General features: G+C 39.2%; 3 protein-coding genes and 1 long non-coding RNA gene across 6 annotated transcripts in view; 2 read left to right on the top strand and 2 right to left on the bottom strand.

Annotated features, from left to right (window-relative positions):
* Window positions 1-1423, top strand: part of LOC134535231 (leucine-rich repeat-containing protein 40-like) — a 69892-nt gene extending 68469 nt beyond the window's left edge. Inside the window, exon 13 of the mRNA XM_063374296.1 lies at window positions 1316-1423. The gene's annotated coding sequence lies outside the window, so the exon portion shown is untranslated. The remainder of the gene's footprint in view (window positions 1-1315) is intronic.
* Window positions 1321-26657, top strand: LOC134535230 (uncharacterized). The gene is made up of 12 exons (XM_063374295.1): window positions 1321-1425; window positions 2612-2726; window positions 3622-3779; window positions 5015-5302; window positions 7536-7627; window positions 8650-8830; window positions 10730-10952; window positions 12364-12510; window positions 13874-14034; window positions 15407-15642; window positions 18183-18369; window positions 20376-26657. Exons 1-12 carry the CDS (start codon window positions 1362-1364, stop codon window positions 20585-20587), a joined length of 2064 nt encoding a protein of 687 aa, XP_063230365.1. The 5' UTR covers window positions 1321-1361; the 3' UTR covers window positions 20588-26657.
* Window positions 2401-6122, bottom strand: LOC134535236 (uncharacterized). The gene is made up of 2 exons (XR_010075595.1): window positions 4254-6122; window positions 2401-2799 (listed from the first exon to the last, which is right to left on the bottom strand). It is a non-coding gene; the product is annotated as an uncharacterized LOC134535236 (long non-coding RNA).
* LOC134535234 (ras-related protein Rab-3) overlaps window positions 24944-26688 on the bottom strand; it is a 70131-nt gene continuing 68386 nt past the window's right edge. For all 3 annotated transcript variants that reach the window (XR_010075590.1, XR_010075592.1, XR_010075593.1), the window contains one exon: window positions 24944-25232. The gene's annotated coding sequence lies outside the window, so the exon portion shown is untranslated. The remainder of the gene's footprint in view (window positions 25233-26688) is intronic.

The raw sequence follows: 26688 nt of genomic DNA, 5'->3' as shown, positions 1-26688 counted from the left end.
CTGCGGCAGCCTTCCTGCTGAAAGCGGTCCTGCCAGCGCTTCTAAACCTAGCAACGCTTCTAAAACAGCATGTTTTTGTGTCAACGAGTTCTTTTTTTATAGCGCACAGCGCACAGTATTGGGTCCCAAGAAGATAGTGTAAAAAATACATACACCTAACTGCACGAGCCAAAGTAAAATACTATTCTGAATAAAATATTTATTTAAAAAATACAATGTCTGGAAACTGCCTGGGCAAGCACTGCTTGCCTTGCTTGCCCTGACGAGACGCCACTGAAGCTTAAACCCAGAGGCCATTACGGAGGAAGTTTTCAGTTATCAAATATTTGAAGTTGTAAAAATTTAGAAACATACTTTTAAATACAGTTATATCTTACCGATATGAATTGTGCTAGAGAACATGTACTTCTTTTGAAAATTACGTTGAAATACCAGCACCATAAGCAAACTCAATCTGTTTTTAGGTTTTTTAAAATGCATTTTATAAGTATGTGTCAGTGTGGAGCAGGTATCTGCTACTGTGTCCTACCCCTCCCTCCACACAATTACGATAGTAGATAGAATTTCTGTCTATGAATCAGAATGGTATCAGACTAGTTATGAGTGTCAATTTAAAATTAATACAACTGAGGCACTTAAATTGTATGATAACGATAGTACAGACAGTACAGTTAGTACAACTGAATAAGCATTATCTTCATATATTCTGTTACTGTTGTTTTTACCAACATATTCACCTAATCTTACATTACTTTAGATGTATAGATTTCTATAAACTTTGTATTTATCTCTCTTTATTAATAATCTTGCATGTATTTTCACTCATTCTTTTTTTAATGTTATTATTTCCTTTGATTGGTATTAATATGGTATAGTTATAACTGCTTTTATTTATATTTTTTAATTTTATCATTGCAGTATTTGATCTCTGGTTGAACTGTCCTTGTTTGTCCATTGTCCTGTGTTATCGTTTTGTTAGTACATGGTGTTAATGTATGTTGTACCTATCAAATAAGGTTTTTTTATCCTTCAACCGTAGATAGAAACTTTACAATTAAATAAATAAATAAAAGTAGGACATGAAAAAAATTACTCAGATTTTTGTCTGCATGATAGCCTTTATCGAGAAACTTGTAAGATTATGGAATATAACAAAAAATATGATATATATTTTTTTTTTGCCTTGCTCAACTCTTAATGTAATACTACCATCAAACAATAATTTTATAAGATGTGCAGTTCCCTGACAGTTCTCCAGCTGAGCAGCTGACGAGTGTGAGTGGTGTGAAGAGTGGCATGTTGTGCTCTTCGCCAGGAGGCGGCGCTTGTGCCGGGCGCGGTGAGCGGACAGCGCACTTGCGATGACCGACGCGCTGCTGTTGGCAGCCCTGCTGGCCGGCTGCCAACTGCTGCAGCTCGCCGCAGGTACGCGCGAGGTACCCCCAGCGGAGGTCGCGGTCTGGTCGTCCCTGAGACAACCTTCTTCTCTTCATCTCCCATTGGCCAGTTTTCATGTAGTTGTGCAAGCAGAACAGAGGTACCAGTGTGAAGTAATACACATCATTTAGTTCAAATAAAGGTTTGACAATTTTAATTTCTTAAAAACTTTATTTTAAAATTGAATTAAAAAGCAAAACGAAAAATAAGCAAAAGATTGCCTTACCAGAACAAAATAATTCTGAATTTGGAATTAATATTTAACAAGTGTTTGAAAAAAAACACAAACTGAAAAACATAGAAAATTAGCTATTACATAATTGTCGTAACATTTTTAAAATTCATTTTTTTCTGTGTCTTATGGACTACCAATTGGAAACCCCTGCTCTGCAACAATGCTTTTTTGTCTTGCGCTCAAACTGTGAGACAAATTCTTACTAAAAAAAGAATAATTTGCATTTATCTCACGGGCCACTAGGAACATTGTACACATTTACCCACGTTCGAAAATCCACAAGTGAATCCACCAAATATTAAAACTCGGCTAATGGAACCACCCTGTGACCGCAAAGTAGTCTTTACACATATATACATCTGCATTAATCATAGTTCTTGTGACAACCTCTAAGCCTGGTATCAGCCAATCAGCAAGCCAAGCATACCAGCATGTGTAGCAGTGATCATGTACGGGCCGTGGGCTTGATCCGGCCCGCGACTCTTTTTCGTACGGCCCGCTTAATCAATTCCTTCACAAAAAAAACATCAAGTATACTGTCATGTAATAGCCATTTTTGATTGGACATACTAGAATAAGTTGTCAGTGACAAGTGTTATGAAGCCATGATATTCTCACAGAAATATTGGAAAATTTTATTGATATATTTTTTATCTACTTTTTCATTGTAATTTTTTTTTAGATTAAGAATTTTTAAGTCTTCATAAATACTATTTTCAAGACAATTATTTTTCGTTTATTCATCACGTGCAACATATTGTATTTATTTGTTTTCCTGCAGAATAATACAACATAAATTGTTGTAAGATACATAATATTTATTTGAATGTGACTGGTCTTTGGATTAGTCCCAAAAATAAAATCTGGCCCTCGCAGGAGTGCAGTTGGCACCACTGTTAAGTCCAGCCAGGAGCGTGTATTTCCCATGTGGTTGCGCAGGCCAGAACTGCACGGACGCGTTCATCAAGGTGTCCGGCTACGCGCCGAGTGACGACACGCTCATACTCCTCTACAGCCAACCAGGAGCGGCCGTCACCGCCGAGTGCTTCAGGAGGTACAGCCCTGCTCCGTGCTTCTGAGGTTGCGCAGGAGACTGAAGATACCTTTTCTGTCGGGCAGCTGTGGCCCTGCAATTAAAATTGATCGAGTAATTGTAAGATCTACGTATGTACCAGTAAATTGTTTTGAGAGGATTAAAAACTACAGCTAAAAATTTTGTAGGAAATTTTAACAAATGCAGATAATGCCCCAGGATTTAGCGTCAAGCCAAGAGCAGTTATAGGTCAATTAACTGCAGTTCTGATTCAAAAAAAGAAAAATTAAAAACTTCTTGTAGTTTTTAAGCCATAGGAATTTTTTCAAAAGTTTTAAAATCCTCACCTTCACCAATTTGTTAGATACTATGACTATAAATTTGGTTATGCACTCCTGAATAACCACACTATTGATAATAATACGCAAAAAAAATATAGGATAAATTTAACTATTCATATTGAAAAAAAAATATATATATTTAAAACGCTAAGTTAGCAAGTTATTTAAAACAGATGGACAGCTATGCCAACTCGACAGCTTCTCTGAGTGCAACACGAGTATAAGCCTCTATTATATCGGGCGAGTTTACTAGCTACTCATTGGCAAAAAAACTTGTGCTCGCTAGAAGAAGTGGTCATGTGGCCAGCGATTATCGATAAACAGGGCGATTAAAACTCTCTTACTTGCTCACCAGAAGTTTTCGTAGGAGTGGATATTGTTATTCGTAAGTCATGTTGTTTTTATTTAAATATTAAATGAAACACAAAAAAAATTAGCTTATTTTATAACAGTTTCTGACTTGGTTTATCGAGACTTTAACCGCCTATAAAAACAAACTAAGAGCAAGCGAGTGTGTTGACGACGAGTGGCCGGTGGTCGATGCCCGTGCCGAGGGAGAGACGTGCCGTGCGCAGGTGCCGCTCGTCCAGCAACTGCCGGTCGCTGGTGATCGACTACCAGCGGTCGGCCTGCTTCCGCGTCAACGCATCGTCCTACCTGCCGCCGGAGATCGAGGTGCCCCCCGTCGTCACCGCCCGCCGCGCCAGCTTCTTCCAGCGGGCGTGCCTGCAGGGTGAGCATCGACCCACGTTCCTCGCTGCTTACCGAGACCTCGCCGGGCAAACAGTAGGCTTCCTGACAGTGTTTATTAACTTGCGATCCAGTCCATATCCATGAAATGCAAGCAATCGTCAATTCTGTTTAAAACATATATTTTTATTTTTTAATTAACGTTCTACATAATTAAGAGATTTACTTACATTACAAAAAAATGCTGTCACCAAAAATCGATGCGTTAGCTTGTGTTTTCAGAAAAAAAATTTGTAAAAATTATATAATTAAAACAATTTCCAACATTATACTTTCGAACTGACATTTGTGTGATGAATGGTTTTAACGAACAGTTACGCTTTTATTCATAAAAGTCTTCCGCACCGCGACGATCCTGGCGCGAGTCACTGGGAGGTACTGCCTCCATCGACCTCGCTGTTCGCGAGACTCAGGTCTCCATCAACCAAACACGATAAACACGTGAAAATTCACCCACCGTGGATATTTGAACTTTCAGCCACGTATTTGTAGTTCCAGTTCGTCGCACGGCAAGGATGCGTATAGCTCAGGCCATTTCTCGACGTCGACACTCTTCGATGACATCACGTTTGCAGTTGCTCGCACGACCATCCACAGTCCCTTCCAGCCTCGGCTGTGGCTGCAGGCAGGTGGGCTCAGAGTTTCGGAGCTGCTGATAGGGCTGGCTTGCATCGTACTCTCCTGTGGCTCGAGAGATATACGGGACGAGAGGGGTGCTGAAAAGTTAGGCTGCAGTGGTGGGGGAAATGCTACTGCCTCAAGGAAACACACTGGCTCATGAGGGTCATCAAGATTTTCTGTGTGATAAAAATCTAATTTTGAATTTTCCAAGATGACAAAAATTTATCCTTCGTGGCATGTGAGTGGCTCTAATAAACAGTTTTAACCATTACCAACTTTTTTGTATCTTGTCCATAATATTTACTGTTTAACAAGCTGCCATGTTTTCAAACTGTAAAGATGTTTTCACTTATAAAAATGTAGAATTATTTTGGTCTCTTTAGAGGTTGATATAAGAGAGTGTTTAAGTAATCGCAGCTACAGGAATTGGTTTCCGTTGCCGTTGACTGTAATTAGGGTGTAACATTTAGTCTAGATCGGGGTTATCATATGAGAATGGAGTTTCGACGGGACGAACGAAAGTGAGAAATGGGAGACCCGGTGTCCGCCGTGCTCCCCGCAGAGACGTGGGGCTAGAGCGCGGTGTGGTGTGCGCAGTGCCGCGCAACTGCTCGGGCCGGCTGTGGGCGGCGACGCGGGCGCCCGGCTACGAGCTGGTGGGACAGGCGGCGGGACCGGCCCTCGCGGTGGACTCCGTGGAGCAGTGCGTGGACCGCTGCCTCACCGCGACGCTGTTCCCGTGCCGCTCGGCCGTCTACACGCCGCCCACGTACTCCTCGCGCGGCCGCTGCTCGCTCAGCTTCGAGGACCGGCGCTCCCAGCCGGACGCCTACCGCGCCACGCCCGTGCGCGTGCAGTACCTCGAGGTGGAGTGCCTCAATGCCAGTGAGTAGCCCTGCTCCCCCTGCTGCGGAGCTGCCTCAGACATTCCGCGACATGCCAAGCCATTCAATTTCATTGTCCTTTTTATCTCAGCTGCCAGCTTGTGAAGGATTAAAGCACAGTTCCTAGGTAAGCTTGCACATTACCGTGACATTCAGCGCTCGGAACAATTTTTATCGGCGGAACTCTATGACTAAATCCACCGAGGCCAGCTACGTACGCTATTCGTAACTGGTACTCTTTAGAAAAATTTTACGCTGTTATAATTTTTCTAGGAGTACCAGTTACAAATTTTCCATAAATCTTAGTAAATTCACAGGTATAAATGTTACTTGCTTTGAGCATAAACTCACTACCTAGAATCTAATTCGTATTAAAAAAAAATCTTAAATTCCACAGACCTGATCACAACGGAACCCAGAAGTCGAGGTGCGATGGAGTTTCTACGACAATCCGCTCATCTGGAACTGCTAAGAACCATTCGTTTATTTGCTATGGATTCTTCGTTGAAATGTCCATTAAATTACCGAAATTTCAATTTGGTGGTTTTAATTTTTAGGAAAGTTTCGTTTTCAAAACAGTAGATCCCGGTGTTATAGGTTTTATTTTCGCATATTGTCTGTATTCATTAAAAAAAAATAGGGTGTTATTCCACAAGTATGGAACAAAAATATTTCTTAATACGTATTTCACCAAAATAATCCTATTTTGATTGACACCTGATGCATGTTTACATTAAAAATATTAGGAATAATAATAAGCATGTCTAGAACAGAAGTACTCAACAAATATAAAAAAAAAATTGGCAAATTTTTGTGTGTTTGAAACGTGCCGGGATTATTGTAAAAATGTAAGTTATTCAAGATCAAACAATAAAGTATTAATTTCTTTCCAATCAATTTCGGTCATACATTCTGGTACAAAATTCATGTTACAAAAATTAATTTCAGTGAATTAATCATGATTAAAGAATTTTTTTTTTTTTTTGTAATTTGAGTTAAGTTTTGTCAAATGGCTGATTGATTTCATGTTTTTAGTTACATTTCGGTGCTGAATGGTTGTGTTAACTGGCATTTCGGTGTTATTTGTTGTATTGGCATGCATTGCGGTGTTATTTCAGTTTTTATCGCAGTTCACCGTATAATATTGTCCCTACTCATCAGTTACCTACTGTAACTGCTACCCTGAAGATGGCGACTGCAAGCTTGACCGAAACTTCAGTGACATATTTGCCTTCGACGCAGCTACATCCCACAAGCCAAGCAACTCCATATAGTGGGCGTGAAAGCTTGCGATCTTTATTTATCCGCAGTTATATTCTGAGCTTGATTAAATTTTGCACACTTGACTATCAAAACAAGAGGAAGTTCACTGTCTACATGTATTTAAAAAAATTCCACCCTTATTTCCTTTTCCCGCACCTTAAAGCAGAATGTTGGTGGTACTTCTTGATAAAATAGAAAGCCTCCATGTGATTTAAAGTTTCAGTGTCTCGTATGGTTTTCATTTTTTTTTTCATATCCATTATTTTAATGCTTGTCATAACATTAATATGCATATATTTTATGCTGAATTGTTGTTTCCATTTCTTCTTATGTAGGTAGTTAGTATTATTTTCTTTCTTCTTTAAAATAATATAAAAAGGAAACAATTAGTCTTATTTATGAGTACTGCAAAGTGGATAAAAATTGTGATATTGAATGTTGTAGATGTGGTCTCTTGTATTTCATTAATTTAATTCAAGTTTTATCTTCAAAAATGATTTCTACATTTTCTTTTTGGTGATTTGTATGGTAAGTGAATATTAGAAAGGAAAGTACAATGAAAGGTATAATTCCGACTTTCTATGACCGGGTGCATTCTGGAGTCTGTCATCCATCGAGCCACTTGCGTTCAGACTTTTCTGGGTGGGTTCCGGCTGTTGAACTTGAACTCCGGGCCGACACTTTTGGTTCGCTCAGAGTTCATCACCAGTGTCGGTTTGCATTTTATTACATTTCTCTGTTTTCTACCGGGTTACATTTCTTATATAAACCTAGCTCAGTGACTTTGTTCGTACACTTGTATTTTGTGTTTCGTAATCTTATGATTTATGTATAATGTTTTTATACTTCATGCATTTTTAGTCCGGATTGTCACTAGCTTCAATCGAAAGAAGTCAGGAACTTTGGTAATCAGTTTTCTGTTGGAACCCGATGTGCCGTGACGTAAGCTTGCTGTGTGGTTCTGCCGACAGCAGTCAGAGGGCAGACGTGTTCGTACGAGGAGTTCCCGAACAACACGCTCGGCCTCGGAGACGCTGACTACTGGGGGCTCACCAAAACACAGGTATGCCAACGCGACGCGAGTTTGTGAGTTGTCTTGTGCAAGGAATGTTTTAACTGTGGTAAAACCTCATTTAGAATTTTTTCTGGTAAATATTTTACAGAAAAAATTGCATAGTTTTTAATGGTTTACCACTGTGATTTTATCCAATCAAGTGTGAATAAATGAAGTGTAGGTACAATTTATTTAACTGTTAAATTAGCCCTTACTGGCCACAGTATTTTTTTTTATGTACAATATTCTATCACAAAATTTTAACTTATGGGAATAAATATAGGTTGGAAGAAGCCAACCTTTGTCATTTGAGATCCTGAAGTACCACTCTTGCCCAAAATCTGTGAATGAAGTGCGTTAATATGTCCAAATGACGGATGGGCCAATCAAATCGTCAAATCCTCCAATACTATAAAAATCCTCAGTAATTGAAAGATTTAAAATTTGAGGAAATATATTCAAAGAAAATTATTTGGGGAAGTATAATTTATTCAGTAATTCACCTCTGACAAGCCTGAAGTTTATGAAATCAATTTTTGACATGATACCGTCTTATAAATTGATAAACGCCGGCCGCTCGGACGAAAAAGCATGACTCATTGTCACGTTCCGCCTGAGCCGAGCGTGCAAGCGAGAGCGCGGAACAAGCGATAGAGAGGCGCGATCGGCCTAAGCGTTCGGCTTGTGACGCACCTGTCTCTCTTCCACTCCATCGGCTGATGCGTCCGAGTAGAAGAGAGACACAGCGGCAGCACACACAACCTACACGTGAACTGTTTTGTCAACTGCTTATAAAGGACGTTATCACGTAAAATTATCATCGTCCGTAAACCCACTTTAAGGACAACCCCCTTTTTTCTTTATACCTACGACAACTATTCCCCTTTTTAAAGAATTAATTATTACTAATCAGTTGAAAGATGATAGTTTATTTTAGAAGAAATAATTGCATTACGGAGTATAAAACTGATTAATTCAAGTAATGTACATGCTGTGTGTGGGAGGTGGTGCAGGGGTGGAATCTGTGTCAGTGCCAGGGCCGTTGTGACGCGGAGTCCCAGTTCAACTGCCGTGCGCTGACGTGGGTGGCGCGGCCGGGCGGGAACAGCTCGCTGTGCCGGCTGCACGGAGACGACCTGGCCAGCGCGGGGCCGGCCGCCCTCCTCACGGCCCCCGGAGCAGCGTACCTGGAGAAGATACCGTGCCTGGACCGTGAGTGCAGCCGTCTGCGACACAACCAGACATCAAAGAAGGCCTATGTGCCCTCTGTCAGGGCCGTAGCCGGGGGGGGGGGGGAGAGGGGGGGGGGGGGTGTTTCGGGTGTCCAAACACCCCTTGAAATATTAAAAAAAAAAATATATGTACTTATGACAAAATTTACACTTGTCTAGCTGTTGCAAATGCACTTAGATGAAACTAAGAAAGAACCCTTGAGCCGATAACCCTTAATATTCAGCAATGAATTTTCAACAGTGTCTCGTTACAAAAATATCATAAAGTCGGGACACAAATTTATGTTATTTTAATCCAATATTTTAATTAGGGAATTGGTAAAATAGCACCTAATTTCACGGGGGCAGGGTGTAAGTAAACACCCCCCGAAAAGAAATCCTGGCTACGCCCCTGCCTATGTCATGCATTTGCCTGGAGTGATTACAGGTAAACATTAAGAAAACAAGACCAGGATATCCTCGCTGGTATTTGTCCCCGATCGTCTGGAACGTGAGGATTTTATTATTCAATACCATTAGATACTCCAAGTGTGATCTGTTCACAAAAAAAAATCAAAATGAAAAAACAAATTAACAAGTATGAAGCTAAGAACTAGTGAGTAATTTTTATCTCTTTTGTTGCAACTTAATATTATTATTATTTTTTAGTTGTAGCAAATTATCTGACTATAATTAAAAGTTATTAAACACAACTTTCTTTTTTTTTATTGTAATCAGTTGGATAAAAAAAAACTTTTTGCAGAATTAAAGTTTGGTTTGTTTAAGAAAATGTATTGCCAGGTACTTTATTTTCTTGAACTTTGCAACATTCTATTGTGGTTTAATATTACATATCTTTTATGGTTTATTATTTTTTTATTTTGCATCAAATTTTCTAGAACCTCTCTGATTGAAAAAACAAAAGTTTGAAAATATTCTATACTTGTTAATATTTAGAGACCGGAAAAATTCGCGGGTTCATTTCATGATAAGCTAGAATCCAAAACAACTGTATCTTTATATTTGCTTCTGTGATTGACCCACAGTTCATCTGAAGGACTTTTGAGCCAATGGAAAACCTTCAATCGAAAAAGAGTATCGAATCGCAAGCGTCCCGGTTGACAGGTGTCACGAGTCAGTAGCCAATGAGCAGGTGGGCATTTTTGCCTGATTGTGTAGGGGGATTATGGAGTCCATCCTAGAGGTCATCGCAATCGTGAATTTTTTCCAGTCTCTATGAATAATGTTTTATTCTATTTGAAATATATTAACTTGATGTAAGTTTTTGGACATAGCCATTGCTAAGAACTTTTTCTGTTGAAGAAAAACTAAAAAATAAAAAAATAAAATAGAGAAATAAATAAATAGATATATCCAAAAAAGACAAAAAAAAACACAAATCAAGCAAAAAAATTGCTGTTGTCAACAAGGATATAAACACCACAAAATATTCTGTAACAGGAATATGGTCAACAAACAAAGAAAAACAAAGAAAAATGTACTAAGAGAACGAAAATACCCCACAAAAGATGACGAGACAGAAATATTGAACACAAAATTATTCAGCACAACGGTTGAAACGAGACAAAAACACGACCAAAACGAAAAGACGAAACAAACACAATAGTTTTTTCAAAACAGAACAGAACGATAAAAAAAAAAACCACAAATGATGACAGCACAAAAAAATATTGAACCCAAAATAATTCAGCACAATGGTTGAAACGAGACAAAAACCACGACAAAACGAAAAGACAAAACGAGCACAGTAGTTTTACCAAAACAGAAACAAGCGACGTTTCGGGGAACTGCTACCTGCTCCCGTCCTCAGGCAGAGACGCACATGGTACGGAGGATGGGCAGTTGAAAGCAGTTAGAGGGAGAGGCGCGGTGGTTGCAGTGCTGGTGACGTGCTCGGGACGAGAGATGTCCGTGACGCTGCGCACGCTGCAGCCGTTCACGGGCCGCATGTACGTGAGGGGCCGGCCGGAGACGTGCGGCGCGGAGGGACGCGGATCGGGCTCCACCGTGCTCACCGTGCCGCTGGAGTCGCCCTCGCGCGCCGGCCGTGTCGACAACAAGTGCGGCGTGCTGGTCGTCAAGTCGGTTGGCGAGACCAACAGGTGCTCCTTCCCTCACCCCTCCCCCCCCCCCTCTCCTCCGGCGGACGTGAGGAGGACCTTCGAATACAGTTCAGTTTTATTGATAAGCTAAAAACCACCTAAATCATATGCTGGAGTTCAGACACAGGTGGTTGGAGTAGTGGAAGCAATAGACACAATCTTTCGTGCGGCCCCGAAGGAAAAAATCGCATGCCATCATGTCGGATGAATTGGACTTTAGGTCGGATGTGTACTGTATAACTGGCTAATGCAGTTTAGGGTTTTTTTGAAACCTAATGTTACTTCACGTGCCCAAGTTCAAGGCAGGAAATGTTTATACAAATGGTTTGACGGCAATTATATAAACTATTAATGCTATAGATTTGAGCAGTCAGCCCTACCTGTTGCTTCGGCCAGCCCTACCCGTTGCTTCGGCCAGCCAAAGAAGTGAACACCTGGGAGGGAGGGGAGGAAGTAAGGGAGAAACTAATGAATTCAGTTGAGGAGGAAATAAACTAGAATGCTCAGAGAAAATTTGTCGGCATCGTCTGCACTGTTTCCCAATTCAATCGCCAGCAGGTCTGGGAAGGACCCGTTGGTGATCGAATCCGGAACTCTTTGATGGGAAGCTGGTGTGCTGACAATTTAATTACAAAAAACCCTTGGTGTGCATTTTTTTTTAGAAATTAATAATTGGTTTATTCTCGTATGTGAAAATTATAAACTGAGAAAGAGAGATACTGAATGTAGAAACAGGTGCTGGTAGGTGTGTACACTGTTCTCGGTAGCAGTTCCTCTGTTGTGTTTTCTGTCGCCACAAGTCAACCTTAAGATGTGAAGACAGTAACTTGTTACCGTTGTGTAGTAGGGATCTGTAATAGTTGAAAAATATTTTATACTTGTTAATTTGATATTATTTTCAACAATTCATTTAGGATTTTTTTTTTTTTTTTTTTTTCAAATTATTTGTTACCAATAGGCACACAAAGTAGACTCATTCACAGAACATTCATGAAAACAATATGTAACATATAAGAGGCTTTATATTTATATATATAATCAGTTGGATCATCAAAAAAAATTTCTGACTTAAAATTTTACTGTTTTAAACAAATGCATTGCCAGGTTTTTTTTTAACTTCTTTCATTTTAAAACTCTGTATATGGTTGTATATATTATATTCCTCTCTTTTTCCATTTTACTGATCAATTTTTCAGGGACTGCTTTGTAGTGTGAGGAATTAAAGGTTCCTCTGTATATTATAATTTGATATTCGTGGATAATTAGGTATTCAATTCAAATTAAAAAAAAAAGAAGCGTTGTTCGCAAAAGCCTGCTTGTGCGTAATGCTGCGGTGCACTGGGTTCAGTACTGAGTGGTTGAGGGCGGTGCTGAGAAGCCTGGTTGATGAGGTGACGGCGGCTGGTCGCAGGACGCTGCTGTCCGCGGTGGTGATCATCCAGAACAACCCCATCATCCAGCGCAGGGGGGATCGGGCGGTGAAGATCGGCTGCCTGCTGGAGGGCGTGGCCCCGCAGAACGTGACCCTGGGGACGTCTCTCACCTTCCCGGACACCGAGTACGTGGCCCCTCCCTGCCAACACACACACACCTTCACTCGCATGTACATTACCTGAGTCGATGAACGCCAGCTGCACGCACCGAAAAGCATGACTAGAGCCCGGAAAAATTCGCGGTGTCGATGGCCTTCCGGATGGACCTCACATTCCCCTGTACACTCGGGCAAACAACGCAAGTCCATTGGCTGCCGACTTGTAAGTCGTCTCAGCTGGTTTGTCTGTGATTCGATCCTTCTTTGGTTGAGGGTTTGTAACTGGTTGAGATTTTTCAAGATGTACAGTAAGCCAATAGCAAAATCATCTAGAAGGTGTATGTGTTTGAATTCTAGCCTATCACCGAATGAATCTGCAAATTTTTCCGGCCTCTAAGCATGACTCTTTGTCACGTTCCGCCTGAGTCGAGCATGCAAGAACCGGCCAACCACCCATGCGAGGAAATCTTCTATAATATCAAACAGGTTGAGGCGGGCTTTTTTTAATTCAGCAATTTAAACAATTTTGATTTATTTGTCCAATTTTGTCATTTCAAATTATCAACTTATTGACATTGATTAGATTTCAGTTTATTTTTATAACTAATTGTTCTTTATTATATTTAAACAAATTATTTAAATTAAATTTGCAAAAACTGTAAATAATATTTGAAAATTAAAAAATGTGCAATTTTTTCATCAATGTTTTCTTATGACGTTATCACATAAAATTATCGTACGTAAACCGACTTTTCAGACAACCCCCTTTTTATCCATCTTTTTACCTGTAAATACTCCTCGAAAATAAAAAAAAAATATTAAATATGTAATTGTTATTCTGTGGGAAATCCCCGACTGTACAGTAAACCCCCAATTCTGTGGGAAACACCCATTCCATGTAGAATCCTCCCCCCTGCGGGGAAATACCCTTTCTGCGGTTAAAGTCTTGAGTCAGATGGGCAGATATGCTGGACTTCCAGTTCTTTGAAGCGGGATGTTGTACGGCTTCCATTTTAATATGCTGAGAACCAAAATAACTGACGTAATGAAAAAAAGCTAGTTTAAACAAAAAAATTAAAAAAACAGGTGTAGCTTGGCTTTTGGGTTGTAGCCGTGTCCTTGGCTAATAACTCACCGACGCGACGTTTCGGTCGACATCAGGGGAGCAGTTACCTGATGATGGCGACTGCAATGTCGACCGAATCCTCTGTGAATTATTCGCCAAGGACACGGCTACAACCCAGAAGCCAAGCTACTTCAGACGATGGCCGTGAAAGCCTACAAACATTATTTAAAAAAAAAAAAAAAAAAAAAAAAAGGTTGTTTAGTTGTTTCTCCCGACTGTGATGAGTTGTCTGTGAGGACGAGACGTGTGGGCGCGTGTCGCCAGGTCGCTGCCCGGCGCGGGCGCGGTGGTGGTCAACTCGTCCGCGCCCACGCCCACCGTGCGCCTGCACATCTACGACCTGAGCCGCGGCGACGCCGTCGAGGCCACGGAGACCCAGCTGGGGCAGAGCCTCCAGTTCAGGATCGACGTGGACCCCGCGGACAGTGAGTGGGCGGTGGCCCCAGTGCTCGTGGTCCGAGTCCTCGCTTGGTTGCGAGCAAACAGAAGTAACACTGAGATATAAGACTCTAATATAACTTCAATTTTTCAGTAGCTATATCGTTAAAACTATTCCTTGACTAGCTAAGAAATTTCCCTGAATTTTCCCTGTCGCTAAAAAATCCCCTGAATTTTCAAGGTTTTCCCCTATTTTTGCCATCTGCACCATCTTGTTTAGTTCCTTGTAACTGTGATTTATTTTTGTAAATGGAAGAGAAATAATTGTATTTTGTTATGAATCTCAAAAAAAATACTTTTAATGAGTATTAAATAATTTAAAATTTGCTGTGCGATAATTTTTAATAACTTTTTACATGTCTCTATTTGAGTTAACACTTATGCTTATAACATTTTAAACAGCTCTTACGCCAAAAATAGTATTTAGAAATAAAATAAAACACAATTCCTAAGCTAATGTAAGTAGATGCGAGTGTCGCATCCTAGAAACCTGGATTTAGCGGACGCATGTAGGGATGCTGATGCCTCCCTTGTGAGGATTTGGAAGCAGAGTAAAGATGTCCGCATGCACTGTGATGCACTTAACTAAGGGATCCATTAGACCAGTGTTCGGATGCAGCTTTTGTCTTCTCAGAAGAACCAATCTGTTAGAACTAGAGTTGTCAACATTACTATGTTTCAAAAAAAGGAATAGTTACAAGTTGAATAAAAATAAAGAAATAGTGTACTGTGCAATTCTCTGTAGCACGTCTCATTCTTACATTGCAGATTCTAATTCATGGTATCTGCTATTAGCACTGTCCTTATTTGAGTGTGCTCTGTGCCAGATACACCCAAAGAGCACAAACCTTTTTGACACAACTTTATAAAGTAATGAAAAATTTAAAAAATTTACAACAAAAATTTTTTTTTAAGAATTATTTTAAAGGAGAATTTTAGAAATGTTTTTCCCTGTGTTTCATCAAGAGCATCACTTGATAATATTCTATTCTTACTTAAAATTAAAAAAAAAAAAAAAAAAAGTAACTGAAATACACCATTTTGGTTTGAAACATTTTTGCCATCAAAATTTTTATATCATTTTATATTCAAAATTTTGGCTCATTGGACCATAGTAAATAACCATTGTACTGTTATTAATAGTGACCAATTACTAAAAAAAAATTTACCATGTGAAATAATATATATTATATATTTCAGAATATACACAACTGTAATAATACTGTCAAAAGACATTATTTTAAGGTCTCAGAAATATCAACAAGTTGTAAAAATGAAAAAAATTTGAAACTGCTTGTAAGCATCGGTGGTGTATGGAAGCCGGGCAGCGCTGCAGCGACGGGGGGCTCTGCCCCGCAGGTCCATACGACATCAAGGCAGCGCACCTGGTGGCGACGAGCGACGACGGCTCCGACTCGTACCTGCTGCTGGACGAGCGGGGCTGCCCGCCCGACCCCCTCACCTTCCCCGCCTTCGTCCGGGCCGCCCCGCGCTCGCGCTCCCTCGTCGCCAACTTCCGCGCCTTCAAGTTCCCCCGCTCCTTCGTGGTGCGCTTCAACGTCATGGTGCGGTTCTGCCCCGGCGCCTGCGAGCCGGTGAGTCCCGCCGTCGACTTGCCTCGGGCTCAACTGCAGTGTCGACCAGTTGCCGATCTGCATGAAGAAATATTCAGAAAGTAACACCGTACAAGCATTTTCGTAAGCGTTGCCGAGCTGTTGAAACCCAAAAAATTGAGTATTTAGCGAGTGAACACAACACAATTAGTTAGACAAACATTTTGCCCACGAGGTTTTGCCAGTTTACAGATACTGATGCCGAAAAGTGCCCAGAGATAGGTCTTACGTTTCTATCGTGGCTTCAAATGCAGTGCATTTTGTTACAGATCACCAAAATTAAAAATTTTTATAGAGGAACATTCGAAATACATAATTGTTCTGGATATAAAAGATAATTATTATCTGAAAATTCATTTCGCCAACGTAGCCTGTGAAGTGGAGAGTAATGCATGAATCTCATCTAATAATTGTCATCTCCCACATAATAACGAAATGATTAAATTGAGCTTAATTTTTCGTCGGAATCAAGGTCATCTAAGACAGTTAGCGGTGATGAAATAAGGATGCAGCCTTGACGAAATGAATGTATGTGTGTTGCAAACTGGAGCTCACTGAGAAAACCCACCAGCTAACAACAATTGGGGAATGTGTTTGCACATGTTTCGGAATGTACCTTATTTTGGACTGGTATTTGTTTTTTAACAATCTTTTGCATTAATCAATGCACTTTTTTTTGTACAAATGGGAAATTGAGCATCAAGCTGTCATTAAATATTTGTTTTTCAAAGGCAATGCGTGTATGCATGTTAAAGACAAGTTGGACACTGTCTAGTGGGACTCTGCACCATCATTTACCACAGAGATATTTTGGGGAGATGCATACAAACATGGCCGTACCAGCTTGGGTGACAATGAAAGTTTGCGACACCAATAACAGCGAAGGGGGAATTGGCTCCAAAAAAGGCGAAGACGGTTTCTTTGGCCGGGAAAGTGGTGATGACTGTTTTCTAGGATAGTCATGGAGTTGTCTTAATCATTTATCTTGAAAAAGGATAAACTTGACAGTAGTACACCACGTAACATTACTTGACAAGCTGAAGGCAGAAATTGCAGAAAAAGGCCACATTTGCAGAAACAAAGTATTTAGTTTCACCAAGACAGTGTACCAGCTCACACCTCAGCAGTTGCCATGGTGAAAATCTACGAATTGCAGCATGAACTGCTTGACACACCTCCTAACTTACCAAATCTAAACCCCATTCACTTTTCTTTGTTCTCTAGGTTAAAAGTTGTGCTTTTTGTCGAATGAGGAGACAATCACCTTCATAAACAACTATTTTGCAGAGATGATTGTTAAAAAACAATTGCACGTCCAAAATGTCTGAAATTTCATAGGGTACCTATGTTCCGAAGCATGCGCAAACTCTTTCCCCAATTTTTGTTGACAAGTACTGCCATCTTCATGTTGCGGTCGGAAACTTTTCAGACTACCCTCGGATCATTTGTGGTTTGTGATTTCAAGTGTGGTAACAGCTCACCTTGCATCACCCAGAATAACACTGCCTTCACCGAGTTCTGACACATTTTTTTATAAATTCAGTGGGGCTCAGTCTCTGCTATCTCTCTCGTCCCTTATCTGCCACAGCGTGTGACTCTGACGCTCCCTGGGATTGGCTCTTCCTCGACCTCCGTCAGGAGCCAGCCTAGACCATCGGGGTTCGATTCCCACTGGAGTTTTTTCCGGAAGTAATGAATTTGGCAGACGTTGCCATGAGCTGGTGGGCTTTCTCTGGATGCTTCCGTCTCCCCTAGTACATTCCGTCACTGTTCCGTTAATATCTCTCCTTCCTCGTCGCTAATTACCTGGATATCAGCTCATGTTCGTTCATTCGAACAGTCATTGATAGAACCACAAATGTAGTCTTATTCCATTTTCATCAGCCCTGTTTTAATAACGCTGTTGTCTATGCAATAGAAGCAAGATTATATGGTGAAAAGGTATAATATAACAGCAAAATTACATAATTCAATACACTGCCCAACACTAAAATGGAAGTCAATAACACCTCATGACACCAAAATGCAGCAAATTTCACCTTAAATACTTCCTTCAAGCTATTAAAATATAGAATTAATTTCATAAATCTTCAGTTAGGTTTTTATTTGAAAAGTTTTATGAACTAAGTAAAAATTTCTTTTTTTTTTTTAAGTAAATAAGAGCAGTATAGCTGATGCCATTAAGATATGGGTAAAGCGCTACAGTGAAGCATCACAAGAAAATATTAAGAGTATAATGATTCTGAGCTTTTAACATTCCATTGTAATTTTTTTTAATCATCACATCTTTTATTTCCAATTTTTTTTTTGTTTAACTTACTCTCATTGGTATGTGTAGTATTGTTTTACGTACTAAGTACTTTTAAGTGTCTTAACCACAAATTGTTTGAAGCAATTGATTCAATGTATTGTGTTTTTATTTTGAGTGACAAAATCACCGTAGAGTCTTGTCCCTGCTGTGGGACGCGGAGCCCTGATGTGCTTGTGGAGCGAGCTGTGGGACGCGGGTGTTGTCGCTGCAGACGGACTGCGGGGCAGGCGTGCTGGCGTACGGGCGGCGCCGGCGGGCGGCAGACGACGCGCCGGCCTCCCTGTATCAGCAGCTGCCCATGCAGCGCACCCTGGTGGTGCGCAACCCACAGCTGGCGGCCGGCTCCGTGCTGCAGCAGCGAGACCCGGACAACAGCAACATCCTGCTGCTGGTGCCAGGTGAACGCTCGCTCCCCTGCCCTCGTCTCCGCCCCGCCACTGCGCGTCACCGTTCCGGCTGCCCCTTTGAAAGCCTTTCCTTTTTGCGTATACGGCGTATCCGTATCCGTGCCCATGGGGGCCCCAGCCTGGAAATCCTTATAGGATATGAAGGCTGGGTTATCAATGAGGAGGAGAGATCCTCATAACTTGCCCCTTTGAAAATACACATTAGCAAGAGTCCTTCGTTTCTAATTACTTAATCAACACTAATGGTACACGGAGAAACCAAGGAAAATTTGAAATGTCAAATCGGAGATAAGTTAGACATTGTGTAAAAATATATTGAAGGTAAATAAGATGAAAGCTGTTTAGATTTAATTAGTTTCTGAGCCGTAGCCAATGCTGATACATTAACCAAATTAATTGCCTGAATTTGTTTAAATGCTGTGTTATTTTCAGGTGTGGTATCACTGGGGAGATTTGTCTCTTTTTTTCCTAGGGTACCTAATCAAAAAATGAAAACACAAAAACATCACAAAACACTCATATCCCGCAGGGAGAGGGGTATAACCTCCCCTCCCCCCTCCTATACGAAAAAATTTGCAAAATACTAGTGAAGACATCATGTTAACTATGTGAGAAGCCAAGCCGCCTATGTCAGCCCCACAGCTTGTGGGATAGGGAGAGGGAAGGTTCCACATGTCATTAACAAAAACCTTGTTAATACGAAACTCTCATTAACGCAAACTGTTTTCATAGTTCCTAGAAATACATAAGGTACATGGGTGTTATTATGCTAACCATTTTTTTTATACTAAATATCATTATGTTGGTAATACAAATTGTTTATGTCCCAAGGGTTAACAATAATGTGTAAAATGTTATTGAAGGATGGTCAGTACCAACATCTGCATCTGCATCTATACATTATACTAGGAACAAATAAGATATACCTAGTTCATAACAGAGCAACCTTATAATTATATGTATTTATTTAAAATTAGGCTGCCACGTGGTACGGGATCGCTCATGCATCACACTCGCATGGTGCGGGTTGGGGGTTCGATCCCACCACATCCTGATATCTTTCAAAATTACAAAAATTGAGTCAATACCCAAGCGATTTGGAGCCTGCTTTAGTCTTCGAGATCCCGTCGTTTTTAAGGCTGAACAAAAAAAACATGCAGAGAAAACCTTTTTGAACAAATTATTTGTTTTCTTGCCAGCAGGTGCATCCAGAATAAGTCCCCATAGTTTCTGAACATTAAGTGTATCTACTTTTATGTGTATGTATATATCGTCGGCTTACTTCTAAAACCTCGTAAGTCCAGATTTTCCCAGTTTTATATTCCGAATGTGTTTGGTGTATTTTTTTCATTTTTTCATAGTTCGTATGCTGATAAAACCTCGTAAGTCAACTCTACTTAGTCTCTTTTCTATTCAGAAATTATAAAACCACGTATCTTTGTCAGTCGAAACCGTGCTCCAAAAGCTCTTAAGCTCTCCTGTAAAATTGACTCTGAAATGGAGCTACGAGGTTTTAGAAGTAAGCCGATAGTATATTTATTTAATTTATTAGTTTTCTTTCTCAATTCTCTAGCTTTATCTCTCTCTCTATACATACATACATATATATATATATATATATATATATATATATATATATATATATATATATATATATATATACACACACACACACACACACACACACACACACACACACACACACACATAAATAATTATATATATAAAAGGTGATATAGAAACAGAGATATAGATATTGATATAGAGATAGGTGTATGTGTATATATATATATACACATACATACATACCTATCTCTCTATATGGATATCTATATCTCTGTTTCTACATCACCTTATCCATCCCTCCCCCACTAAAGCCTGCCAACGTAGTGTCGGTGGTGGCCGCGGCCGGGAGACAGAGCAGATGTCTGGTGGTGTGTGAGCCTCCGAGCGGCGGCAGCCGGCGCGGGTACTGGAGGGTCGGCGGTGGGTTGCAGAGGAGCCGGGCGCAGTCTGCCTGTACTACGGCGCCATCATCGGCCTGGTGATGGCGTGGATGCTGCTGCAGCTGCTGCTGCTCGTCGGCTGCTACTTCACCGCCCGCCAGCGCAAGCTGAGCCGGCGCGAGCGCGACCAGCTCAAGCTGCAGGATGACTTCCACGCCTTCGAGAACCACCGCCACGTGCACTGGGCCGACCAGAGCAGCTGACGTCTCTCGCCGGCCGGCCCCGCGGCGGAGACTACTGCTACTGCCTCGTGTCATCGGTAGCCTTCGGTTGAGAGAGTTTTGGAAGCTCACTTTGGCAAATTTTACTTTCGTCATTTTTTTTTTACCTGCACGATGGAACCTCACCGCAGCGTACAAAATAAAAATAAATAATGGGTGAATTAATTTATGATGTACACATTTTAGAAGATTAACTTTAATTCTGCATGCAAATAATTGTTAGAAATAAAATAGAGTGCTACTATAGATACGGTTGGTAAAGTATAAATTCAACTTAAAAAATTTAAATAAACATGCAGTAGGCAATATTAATATAAACATTTGTATAAAATTGAGTAAAAATTCATTCATTCATTTTTATCATTTTTTTTCATAATGTGCCTGAAGAAGTATCTGTATTCAATATCAAATCACTAAAATATAAGATTTAAAAGCACACATATATATATATATATATAAATTTTTTTTAACTCTGTGAAAATTTTGTTGCATCGTGTGTGCACGTCGTAAAATCTCACTCATCACTTTTTCATAACGCAACTAAATAAGTATATCTTCGAAAACACTCTATTTTTCATGCTTAATAATGACAGTACTTCATACTGAACTGTTCATAAGGGTGAAATATACTGTGTTGGGATCTGAAAATAAGTACTTAAGAGTGAGATATACTGTTGAAAGTGTGGTACACTGTGGTGGGGTTTCACTGTGATACTTCTAACGTGATCTTGACAATGAATTGGTTTCTTTGAATCAGTGCACCATTTTGACTAGGCTCACAGTGAATGGGGAAAGAAACCGAAAGAGTTCATTTTGGTTTCAACAGTTTTTATGCCGTAACATTTTTTTTTTTACTTTTAATGTTGGTAATTTTGTCTTCATATTGCAGAGAGCATCAAGAGATTTTTAAAGGCCGTAACATTATATCTATTGACATTATTATTATAACTGTACTCATTCTCAAAAATTAATTCAATACTAAATGACAGTAACCTTACAGGGAAAAATGTTTTTAGCATGTAAAAACTATCACCGTCAAGCATTCTTCTAAAATAAATATTTACAATGCTTTAACAAAGATATATTTTTAAAATATAACAATAGATAATTGTTATGGCATAAAACCGGTGGAAACCAAGGTGGTTTGTTTTGGTTCTTAATTCTTCCTTTTAAGTTGAATATCTTAAGAAGTCTTCAAAATCTCTAATCGCTGAACGCTCCAAGAATATTGACCTTCCACGCAATTAGTGCTTGAAGAATGTCTAGATAGTATTCGAGCCAACTCTGAAGATGGTTCACCAGATGGCGTAACTGTCAGTGAAGGACTCACACCGCATCCAGAGCCTTGGACAACCAACTAGTGACTAATGTTGTTTAAAAGAACCGCCTAGCTTCTGGATGTCTTGTATGTTGCGTGCCACTGGAAGCAAGTCCACTCATCATGAGAGAGCACTTCTGCGGCCAGCAAGTGTCTGAAAATTATCTAGCTGTACAGTGTGTGGCATGAACCTTTTAAAGCCTAGTCATATTTACTTACCAGGAAAAAAAAAAGCTAAATGTCTTGTGTTTTAATAGATAACTGGCAGAATTTTGATGCTAATCTTGCTGGAAAATTTTGTAATAATATAATAATAAATTTCAGCATTGGGTATTTCCAAGCAAATTACTTTTGAAAGACTTGTGCTTAATTATAATAATTTTACCCTTAAAAATACCTGGTATTTATAAATTCAATCATTAATGTTTCAAAAGTTTTTGTATTTTTCTTGATGCAATGTAAACCAGGTGGAAAAAAATCTGCAGACAGTTGATTTTGTGAATGATCGTATATAGTGAAAGGTTGGAACACCACTGTGACCTGGTTTTTGTGTTCAAAACCTTTTTTTTAATTAGTTGATGTCCATCATTATGTATTCACTTTTTACTGTAAATAATACAACGTTATTAAAACTCTGGATCCTGTACTTGAACTGTAACTTTCCTGAAATACTTTTAAGGCATGTTTAAGATAACTTGTCCACCTAAAACACATTAGTACTATGTATTTCCTGGAGCACAATCACTGGGTTAAGCCAGTCATGACTTCTGAAGAATTAATCGTGTCAAGTAAGGACATTGCGTTGAGGGTACACCATCAGGTGAGAGCAACATCAGACGTTCTCTGAAGACTTCTAACACGCCTGTCATTTGCGAATGTTACATGAGTTGGATGTTAGAGGATGGAATGGAATGACAGTGGAATTCAGTAAGCAACACTACGAAATGCTCTATCTTTTCCAGACTTAATTGATTCATGGCACATGATCCATTTGTTTCGTAACTTTTTTAAGGCAAGTTTTAGGTAGATTTTAAAGAAATACTACCTATTGTAGCTGTTACCATGGTGCGACTTCTGGAAAAATTTTATATAGTTTTTGGTTTCATGGTTCCTAGACCCCAAAACCATCGTCAACTCAAAATTTTGTGGACACAATAACGGTCGCAATTTTTCTCAAGTCACTTCCAAACTAATACATAAAATATAGTAGTGGAAAATCTCAGTTTAGTTTGTTAATAGGCATTATCCGACCACAGGGGTAGAAATGGGAAAGGTTTTATAAAAAACAGAAAAATCATACTAACTTCCATAATATGGAAAATATCACATCCGTTTCAATGTTTTATAACTTGCAGGAGTAATGCCAAAATATTTTGTCTGATGAGTTTTTTAATACGACCAACCATAACTGCAAGGGGTTGAATAAACAAGGTTTAGCAGACAAAAAAAATCATAACCCTGTTCGTAGGCATAACATCAGATTTGTACAAATTATGTATTCTATTAATCTAATAATTTTTATCTAAAACTTTAGGTTTAAAAATTTTTTTTGATTAGTCGAACCATTGCTGCATCGAAGTTCCCAATGATCTTCGCTCAGCGCTCACAACGCAATGGTGTATCAGAAAATGTGGTCAAACCAGCGTATGACTTGAGGTCACACTATCTGAGAGTAAGTAGACAGGAAGCAGTCCATTTTAATTATAGCTTCCATACACTCACCAGGGCTGCAGAGACAGACAAGGTTTGGGAGGCTATATTAACCAGAGACCTCCCCCCTTTTCATTTCCCAGTTGAGTTTCTAGATTTTTTGTTAATGCGTGTCTACCCTTACAGGGTGAAAATTACAAGTCTACTGAAACTTACAAGTTATGAGATACACACCTATCAGCTATCACATCTACAGTTATGGCCATGGTAACGTCTAGTCTCATATATGTCCATAAAAGAATGTACCAGTTTCAACGGTATATTATAACAGTTTAATTTAGGCTATTTACAACAAGTCATACATCAAATAGAAGGTAAACTAACCCTAGTTTTTCTTACAAATGTTCAATATGTGTACCTTAGTACACATCCAACCTTAAGTCCAATTCTTCCCATACTTTGGCTAACAAGTTTGGAGTAATGGAAGCAATAGTCTATTCATTTCTTTGTCTCGACTCTAGGTAGCGGCGGAACATTGACAGTATCTGTTATAAAATCCCAAAGGAAAAAAAAATGGCATGGCGTTATATCAGATGAATGTGGAGGTCAGCGAAAAAGAGCTCTGTTGTCTCAACCATTACGACCAATCCAACGGCCAGGGACTTCGTACATTCAACCACTCTCGTACAAAGAGATTCTAATGGTGAGGGGCTCCATCATGTTGCCAAATAAAGTTTACATGATCACCCTCTACTAATTGGGGAAAGCGCCATTCTTTTAACGTACGTTGAAAGCGAGCAAACAACAAAGCAGTACGTACTTGTGCATGCACTTATCTAAAACTGTTTGTGTTACTGTTTAATCACAGTTGATGCCATTAAAATTTTTAACTGGGGCATTCTTTTAATGTCATACTGAATATATTTCCAAATAGTGGAATTTTAAAAGTTGTACATTAAGTAGTGTGGAGGAGCCCCCCCGACAAAATCCTGAACCCCCGGCCCTTAGCTTCTGGCCTGTCCTAACACACACACACTTCTCCACGTGAAATGGCACTCAACCAAAACTTGTATGTCGCATGTGGATAAGTGAGGTGATGCCCAGGCAAGTGGCCATACGTCTCGCATGAAGGTGTGCGACTGTTTCCCAGTTTTCAATAACAACCTCGTCTCATAGCAGCTGCCATTAACAATTTTCACCTGATTTAATCAATAAAGACACACATCTTGGGTTCATGGAAACTATCAAACTAAGTAACTAAATGTTATTTTGGGAGAGGAATAAGTTGTATGAATCATTTTTTCTTTAATGTTTCGTGTATTTCCTCAGAGATATATAATATATTACATCATATTTATAGACATTAGGAGTAGCAGGTGCGTTCATTGACTTTATTCTTCCTTTACCTGTCAAAATGTATCAAGAGTTCTTTCAGAGGAAAAAAGTTATAAACTGATGTAACAAAAAAAATGAGCCTTTTTTTTTAAAGGTGAAAAATAGAAAACAAGTCTATACACTATATCTAATCACATTTTTTTTCACAATACCAACACTTATAGTTGCAGGATGGCTAATTTACAAAAAGATTTGGTGGTTCCACGAGACGGTCCCGGCACCTCTGGCTACGTCAGTGGGCCGGACGTGATACACTCGTCCACACTACAAGCAGACAGCGTTCTGACAGGAATCCGTGCATGTTGACACATGACAAGGCATTGAAAAAAAAGTTATCATCAAAATGAAACAAATACTGGTGACAAGCTCCATTTTCTGTACTAGTTTTTTTATGTATGTATTACCGTCTTTTGAGCAGTAACCTTTTACGGAACAAATGACCATCAGTTTGCTGTGGCAAAGAGCGACCACTCACAGTACAGTCACGCCACCTAGTTTGGTCGACAGTAATTAAAGCTTCTCACACATCCTGTCAAACTTGGGACTGATTTTACGACGTACTGCCGTGTGCAAAAAAAAAAGTATATAATGCTACACACCCGATCTGTAATACAGGTAAGGATACAGGTCCGGACATAAAAATATCAATACTTTTAGCTGTCCCACTTTAACATCACTTCCTGCTCTGTTTACCCAATCGAACAGTACATCCTTATAATTCATCGTAATTAACAAAGGTATCAAAATTTAACTTTGACAAAAATATTCTGTCTCCTTTCAATATAAAACTGTATTATATGCTGAAGAAAGCATTAAAGTAAGTATTAATTAATAGTAGTTTCAAAAATGACTTTCCCCAACCCATCAATGCAAAATTGAAATAATTGTCTGTGTAAAGTTATTTTCTTATGAATATGTACATTAAGTGCTGCTATATTGTCTTACACAAAGCAGTTTTTTCCACAAAGCAATATGTGATTACCTGATTAGTGACCATGTTTTCCTATGAACTTTGAAATATACCTTATTGTTTCATTTTTACCTTTTGAACTATTTATTACACATTTTCCTTCATTCCTCCACAGTGTTTCCAGTGTTCCGCACTCCTACTTGAAGGAAGAAGATTATACCGTTTTATTTTCAAGCTAATATTGTTTTCAAAAACAGGAGATTACTTTGGTTTTTATTTATGAATTCTGTTTATTCTTAACTATAGCATATTATTAAACAAATACGACAATTAAATGATTTTGACTTATATATATATAGTATATTGCACTTTTACAATAAAATAATTTTACCAAGCATGTTTAACTATTCGGAACAATAAAAATAAATTCGCAAATATTTGTGTGTTTGGAAATTGTACCCCCATGATGTAAAACTGAGTTACTAATAACAGTTGCAAGATAAAAAAAAAAAGTAATTTTTTTTTTCAATATTTTTAGTATACGTATAAATTTGGGCACTAATTTCCTTATAAATAAATTATATTTATTGAATTTAGTGTGTTAAAAGATAACGCCTTTGTGATTTGAGTTTATTTTAGATTATATATACTGATGAATTTAATTTTTTTTTAGTTGCATTTTGGTGTTACATGGTGTACTGTCACGCTTTGCGGTGTTATTTCGGTGTTATCGCAATTCACCACATAATCTTGTCCCTACCTGTGTTCTGTTCTCATCTCTCCTCGAACCACCTTCAGGTTTTATTCTTA

Source organism: Bacillus rossius, chromosome 8 (genome assembly GCF_032445375.1).
Source record: "Bacillus rossius redtenbacheri isolate Brsri chromosome 8, Brsri_v3, whole genome shotgun sequence".
Classification (NCBI taxonomy): domain Eukaryota; kingdom Metazoa; phylum Arthropoda; class Insecta; order Phasmatodea; family Bacillidae; genus Bacillus; species Bacillus rossius.
The sequence above is the reverse complement of the archived record's forward strand: the minus strand, read 5'-3'. Positions and strand labels throughout refer to the sequence as shown.